The sequence below is a fragment of the Lolium rigidum genome, chromosome 6, assembly GCF_022539505.1.
Source record: "Lolium rigidum isolate FL_2022 chromosome 6, APGP_CSIRO_Lrig_0.1, whole genome shotgun sequence".
Taxonomy (NCBI): Eukaryota; Viridiplantae; Streptophyta; class Magnoliopsida; order Poales; family Poaceae; genus Lolium; species Lolium rigidum.
This window is the reverse complement of record NC_061513.1, coordinates 285,884,554-285,892,447: the sequence shown is the minus strand read 5'-3', so window position 1 is coordinate 285,892,447 and position 7,894 is coordinate 285,884,554. Positions and strand designations below refer to the sequence as shown.

Below are 7,894 nucleotides of genomic sequence, written 5' to 3'. Positions count from 1 at the left end.
AGCAAAAGAAAAGGCAAAACCATAATAGATCATGAATTTGTTTTCACAATTCAATCACTAAAACCATGCTACTCCATTTAATACACACATCACCCCACACACGCTCTTGCATAGATGTTGGATCAGAACAAATATTTAAGAACGAGGTACATAATATGCATCTGTCAATACATCTTACACATAATACAATCAGATCTCATAGCACAATATCATAGAATAAAGATCCACCACATAGGTATTACAAATATGGCCATAATCATGTGAGGCAGCTCATATGGCACTAAGAACTATGAAGAACATGAGATAAATAGATCAAGCTACTGCCATAAACCCGTAGTCCATAGGTGGACTACTCCCTAGTCCATAGGTGGACTACTCCCCTTGATGATGGTGATGATGATGAAGACGTTGGAGAAGGTTGAGATCCCTCCGGCGGTGATCCCGGTGGAGTTTCCCCCTCCAATCTTCTCTGTTGCAGGCCTCTGTTTTCGTTTTTCTGTCTTCTGCAGGGCACTCTTCCCGAGAACTCTTCGGGGTCATATTTATTATGATTTTTAGGTCAAAATATGTCGGTGGGCGAAAGAATACGGTCGATTGGACGATCGAGGGCCGAAGGAGGGTGGGTGGCGCGCCCACCATGTTTGGGCGCGCCACCTGACCTCTTTTGGGCCTCAGGCCCATCCAGGTGTCCTCCAAAGTTCCAGGGTGCTTCTCCCGATGGAAAAGTGACGCTCCAAAAATCTAAGGTCAATTTGACTCTGTATAGGTCTCTGAAAGTGAAAAATACACAAAACAGGGTTTTCCTGTTCAACAGAGTTATAAACCAAATAAAGGGGATCATTGGTAAATCCTAAATCAATGTAAAACATGTTATTATCATCATATATGTTGCAAATATGTGGGAATTCAATATGATAAAGGATAAAGTTCATGTATGCATTTTACATGCATCAGGCCCATCTGAGTAGGAGTCAAAATAGCCTTTGACTTCTTCTTGAGAGAAAGGAGCCTCAAGATTTATATTCAGAGTATCAGTAACACACTCAGACGTGGAAAATAAATCATCTACTAAGCTACATCCAGAAGGATCATATTTTTAAACAAGTTTCTATAGAAGGATGTTGCTAGATCAAGCATGTCAACATCATCTATGATGGGCCCATCAGGTCCATCAAGAGAGTGAACAAGCATTTTCCTCCATCTATGATTTGCAAAAAAATGAAAATAAGTTGAATTTCTATCTCCTTCCTCAATGTCCCTATCCTTAGACCTCTGCTTGGCCTTAATTTCCTCTTTCAACCAGAGGTTATGCATTTCAGCATATATGTTATTTAATCTAGTCTGCTCTAGAGGAGAAAGTTCACCCGTTTCAGCCTTGATATCTAAGAAATCATACTATTCCATAAGGTATTTTTTTAAGGTTTCTGAGCTTAGATTCTATATTCTTGCTCCAACCTTTTGACCACTTTCTAAACCTTCTAACCTTTTCATGCCAGACATCAATGGCAGAGCCTTCTTTAACTGGCTTGGCCCAATTTTGTCTAGCAAGAAGTTTAAAATCCTCCCTCATAAGCCACCATTTCTCAAATCTGTAAATAGGGGCTTTAGAGGCAATATCACAACCAGAATCCCACACAACTGGAGTGTGATCACTACCAAGCCTAGGAAGGGCTTTAATTGTGGCTATAGGGAAAATTTGATCAAGTTGAGCATTACAGAAAACTCTATAAATGTTGGACATGATCAAGTTTTTCTGGTTGTTGCCCCAAGTAAACCGTCTATTGCTAAGCTTAACCTATAAAAGGCTCCATATCTCAACACAAGCATTAAATTATCACTCCATTTGTGATCAATAATGCCATTACTTTTATCTCCCTGGTACCTTACTAAATTGAGGCCACCCCAATAATGGAGTGACCTTGATAATATATAAGGAGACTATGGAGTTCATAAATGAAAGCCACTTTTTTCTTCTTCATAAGAAGAACCATGAACAGTGGCAATTGTAAGAATTAATCCACTAGTTTTAATTTTAACAACAACATCAACAGAGAAATTTTTGATATCCTAGCTAATTATATCAAAGAGATCTATATGTACTCCAACACATATGCCTCCAGCAGAGCCAATGGCTGGTAGAGAATTCCAAGAGAACATCCTATTGCCAACTAGAGAATTTAAATAGTTATCAGAGATGATCTCTTTCTTGATTTCCTGAAAACCCACTACACTAGCCTTAGCCTTATGAAACAAATCAATTAAAGTAGTTTTTCTACCTGGAGCTTGAATACCTCTAGGATTCCAAAAAAAAATAAAAAAATCATTGAAAACCTTTTTCCATGGGGTGCTTGCCCCGCCTAGTTTCTTTTTTCCAATGCTAGTCCAACCAAAAGCATCAGGGAAATCATCATCACCCTCGAGGTGAATTTATTTATAAGATTATTGTTTAGATCATCAATTCTTTGCATTCAGATTTTTTTCCTAGGAAAATTGCTTTATAAATCATTGATTCGTTATATTTAGACGAGAGGGATCAAACCGCTTTGCAATTGGTGTAAGCCTTGAGAAGAATCCATGAAGAGCAATGCTCAAGTTTGTTTTTTGGGTTGCTTAATCCTGAAGTGGCCCAACCCAGCGCGGTCAGATCTTTCTTTTTGAGCTCATCAACCCAGGCGATGAGGCGAAGCTATGTCCTCCTCTAACTCCAGCCCATCATCTTATGTCGGCCATTTGAAGCGTACAGCCCAAATCCAATTCCCCCCTTCCGCCCTATCGCCTATCGGTTTCGGTTCCCACCCTCTCCGCCTCTCCCCCACCGGCCATGTCGCTCGCCATGGCCACTCCCACCGCCGCCGCCCACCTCGCCTCACCGCGCCCCCTCTCCTCCTTCTCCACCACCCCCCGCCGCCGCCACCTCGCCGCCCCGAGCCGCGGCGTCCGCCTCGCCTCCGTCCCCGACCCCGGGGCGGGGCCGCTGGAGTACACGCCCTGGCTCATCGCCGGCCTCGGCAACCCCGGCGCCAAGTACCACGGCACGCGCCACAACGTGCGTACACTCGTCCCTGCTCCCGTTCCCCCCTCCCCCTCCTCCGGTTCGAGACCGCCCCCTCCAACTTCATTTCGTGCGCGCGCGCGTGCGTGCTTGTGTGTTGTCAGGTGGGGTTCGAGATGGTGGACCGCATCGCGCGGGAGGAAGGCATCGCCATGAACACCATCCAGTCCAAGTCCCTGCTCGGAGTAGGTACCCTGCTGCTCACTCTCTCCTCGCCTGCACCCTGCTCTACTTGCCTGCTATGGTTTCCAGTTCATCTTTGAAAATGTTATGTAGTTTACCTAGTCAATTGCTCTGCCAAATTCATCTTTGAAAATGTTCTCTTCTACTGCTAAAAAATTAATTCGTGTTGTTGTCTTGTTGACGGCTTCTTGATTTTGAACGTTAACCATGATGTTCACAATACGTGTTCGTTGGAGCCTTGGTGGTACTACATTTGTGTAGTGGCATATATTTGATGCATTAACTACTTCTGAAGAAAGTAGTCTTGGTACATTTTCTTACTGCAAGCACCGTTATGAACGGCGAGATGTTGTTGCAGTCATTTCTCATTTGTAATCTTTATATTTATAATTGTGTTGTCAATCATCCTTTGTGTTGAATTCGGTGCAGGTTCAGTTGGGGATGTCCCAGTGTTGCTGGTAAAGCCACAATCATACATGAATTACTGTGGTGAAGCAGTGAGTGTTTTATTCTTGGCCTTCATGTAATAAACATTTCATGGGAACTATATTATTTCTGGAACAGTTACTTATAGATTGTATTTACAATAATAGTATCACTTCAAAGTCTGTTTGGCACTCACAGCACCAATCTATCAGTATCAGTTCCGTTGGTAGTCTTTTGAGTGCTTCACAACTATGCCTAGATATATCAATTCTCATTTCACTTAGTATATCATGGAGCACGTCTTACCATAATGAGCTGCTATAAGTTGGTGCCAGGACTTGTTGAACACATACTATTTCTAGTCTGATGCAATTTTGATCTTCTTAATTTGTCATGTACTAACGGAAAACGTTCCTCTATTATGTGAAGATTGGACCGCTTGCTGCCTATTACCAAGTACCTCTGCGACACATTCTTGTGGTACAGTATATCATTGTTCTCTAAATAGTTTACCACAATCATTCAGCATCATGTGCTTGCGACTGAAATCAATGAGTTATGTATTTTCTTGCAGATTTATGATGAGACGAGTCTGCCCAATGGTGTATTGCGAGTTCAACGGAAAGGTGGTCATGGCCGCCATAATGGGTAATATCCAGAGTTCCAAATCATCTAATCAATTAGTAGGTGTATTACTTGTAGTCATAAGGAACCTGCTGATGTTACTCACATACATAATGCAGCAGACTTAGTTCAGCTACTTCATTTTCTCTTTGTGGAGTTCTGAGTGAACCAAAAGTAGATCAATTTAGTTAGAGTAACTATAATAAAACTTGGCCTGGTTTGGTTATCAGATTTAATAGAAAGATTTACTTCTCTCGAAATCATACCGATTGTTACCTTTTTGTATAGCTCCTGTTGAGACGTTCGTCTGAAGAACTCAAGAACAACAATCATGAGTTTTCTCAGGATGCAAGCATATGCATTACATGGGTCCAACTTACAAAATAAAATTGTCAAAATTTTACATTTGAATACTTGAATCGATGCTTGCCTCTTCTGACTATGTATTGTGAGGAAAATATTAGTTCCTTTCTTTCATTAGGTTTTGGTTATATTTAGCATTAGTTTGCTTATAAGCATTATGCTTTTGAAGTTCTGTTTCTGTAGTTTTTAAATCTAAGATCCATTACTTACATTTCACAATCTGTTGCTTACACTATGCAATTACCATCTTCATGAAAAACAGCTTACAGAACGTAATTGAGAATTTGGATGGATGCCGGGAGTTTCCTCGTTTATCGATAGGTATATATGACTGTGTACACCACCTAACTCTTTAGTGTCTTCCCTGAATTCATATTATGGCAATATTGAGCTGTTGAATGTTGGATATAGGCATTGGTAGCCCACCTGGTAAAATGGATGCACGAGCTTTTCTTCTGCAAAAGTTTAGTTCAGAGGAACGTGTTCAGGTATTGACTTTTCCCTACGTTTAATCAGTTAATCGTAGATATGGCATATTGTATGTAGTGTGAAAATCCCTTTCTTGTGAGCTTTCCTCCTCTTGTCGACTATATGTGTATGTTCATCTGTCTTTCTTCTCTTCAACTAGACAAAAAACCCGACGTCATTGCTAACTTCAGTTGCATGACTAATAACATTTCAATTGAACATTTGCTGAAGAGAAAATGAGAAAAAATCTTCCACAATTTCGTTGGGTAATCATAACCAAAAGACATGATATTTGGTGAAGTCTTAAGTTGTAATCAAGCTACAAATGATTGTGTGAACATGTCTTAACTACAACAAAGAATGATGATGTAGTTCTGTATTGCCGTATTGGCCAAAGTGCACCTTTTGTGGTTGACACTAAGGTACTATCTCATTTATACATACTGCCAATTGTTACCATTACAAGCTTACACAGGAGAGTTTTTGCATGCTTGGTTCTGGGGGGCAACATTAGGAATCTTAACCTGTACTTTATCATCCTAAAGAAAACTGATTTTTTTGTGTCCTGGATTCCCTCTTTTCTAGTGGTCTGCCCTGTTGTGGGAGGAACTCTCTCATATGGTTGTTTCTACATGTTTGTTGATTTAAACCTGTTCTGTTAATTTGATCAAGATTGACACCGCGTTGGAGCAAGGGGTGGATGCTGTGAGGACTCTGGTGCTCAAGGGTTTTAGTGGAAGTATTGAGAGATTCAATCTGGTGCAGAAGTACAAGTTCAACAGGGTTTGATGTAGATGCTTGGATCTGCCTACTTTTGGAAGATGCATGAATACACACCAACATTGTTGGAAGTGTTTGATGTGATAATTTGCATATCCTACTTAGGCGCACTAAGTTGGGTGCCCTGTAGTTTTTAGGATGCTAAGAACTTAGCAGCATGTATATAAGGTAGAGTTCTTCACATCTTCCGAAAGATAACTCATGGTTTACTCAAATTGGAAACATGATAGGACCAATTGATAAAGGCCATGTAAAAGCACTATGTACTTCTATAGGTTAATGATTAAGACATTTGGGTCTGATATACAAGAGGAATGTAGACCATTTCGTTCCCCCTTTCCTGATTCTGTGATTTTGTCGATGCAAATAAATACTAGTTGTCCTTGTTGGAGTAGATCATCTGCCTGCAAAGTGGTGATAGAGGTGATTTATTATCTTTGACCGTACAACTCGTTTTCATCAACTTGATGTGGTAAAGTTGTTTAGTAGTGTGTCATATTATGGTTAGAGATGTCTATGCCCCCACGTTATCTCACACTTCAGAAAACTATTGTTGAAGATCCTCATTGCTTATTTGATAAGGACTTGAAAGCAAAATATAGTTTATTTATTTTCTTATGCTGATATGTCAGTCTGAACTTGTCGGTAGCAGATAGATAGTAGAAGTTTCTCGTACTATGTAAGGCTTGCACAACTTCTTGCATCATCTAACCTATACTACCAGTCCACCATCTAGAAGAAGCAGAGTAAAGCTAATGTAGCTCTAGTTTGCATTATGTTTACAAGTTCAATCTGGAAATCGAGTCGTTAACTTGCATAAGTTAGCTTATGACGAAGTAAATGCCATTAGCAACTATCTAGGAACCTACTTTAGCTAAATTTGAAAACTGGGTCTACACAGAGTACTACAAACTAATTTAAGAAGACAAGATCTGTTAGACTTAGGGTCATTTGTTTCCTGTGATGACAGAAGTTAGAAGCCCTTGAAGCGTTCAAGTTGATAGGGTACATCAAGGTGGAGATAATAATTGAATCACCTTTTGAGTTCATGGCTGGCTTATGCTCATCTTCTTCTTTACTGCTATCTTATCCTTATGTGCATTTCAATTTTCAGTTTATTAGCTCCTGATCTGGCACCATGCCATTTTACTACTCCCGCAGTTGTACTAACTTTGTACTTAATCCCCGACATTTATTATGGATCAGAGAGAGTGCCACAGATCATGAAAGTTAACCAACATTTATAGTGGTGCATAAATATTCCGTAACACTAGGTTTGGGTTAGTACTAGCACATTTCATATTCTTTTTGTATTTTTGACTTGGATCGTTTTCATATTTTGAAATAGATGCTGCTTTGCCTCTGTTTCAACGAAAGATGGTGCCATGCATAAAAAAATAAATTGGTGATGTTTATAGCATGCACATGTTAAAATTCGGGGAAGTGTACTTTTGCTACTTATGCTACTTAACCCTTACAAAACAATTATACACATGTTCCCTGCATAATAGTGTATTTTTATTTGCTTCGTTGCAGAACAACTACATATATGTATATATGTCATCAAATTTTATTAGTGAACGTTACAACGTCAAATGCATGATTTGGCAATACAGTTAGTGAAGGTAAGATTCAGAAACCTAGTCTTTTTTGCAACTGGCAATGGCGATTGGCAACCTCCATCCAGAATTTTTTTTTGGGTTTCACATATTAGTCCAGAAGTTTGCGTAGTTGGAGAAATGACCTGTGTACTGATGCTGGGTTTTCGTAGTTGATTAGTTGTCATAGAATCAAACAAGGTGGCTATTTTTATGGTAAGAGTTCATAAATATCTTTTGTTTACTTTTAATTGGCCATACTTGATTAAATTAAAGGTTGTACCACTACCACCCTTCTGTTTTCAAGCTTCAAAGTGTCTGAGAGCAAAGATGAAATAAGTACCCCTTCAGAAAATAAAGATGCAGTAGCTTTTGGTAACTGTGTAAATGTGAAAAAGAT

General features: G+C 39.7%; 1 protein-coding gene across 1 annotated transcript; it reads left to right on the top strand.

Moving 5' to 3' along the window:
- The first annotated feature begins 2,821 nt into the window (after positions 1 to 2,821).
- Positions 2,822 to 6,229, top strand: LOC124661242 (chloroplastic group IIB intron splicing facilitator CRS2, chloroplastic-like). Its single transcript, XM_047199105.1, has 8 exons — positions 2,822 to 3,046; positions 3,157 to 3,241; positions 3,665 to 3,732; positions 4,091 to 4,141; positions 4,236 to 4,309; positions 4,911 to 4,969; positions 5,060 to 5,136; positions 5,789 to 6,229. The coding sequence occupies exons 1-8, from the start codon at positions 2,822 to 2,824 to the stop codon at positions 5,903 to 5,905; spliced, it is 756 nt and encodes a 251-aa protein (XP_047055061.1). The 3' UTR covers positions 5,906 to 6,229.
- The last annotated feature ends 1,665 nt before the right edge of the window (positions 6,230 to 7,894 follow it).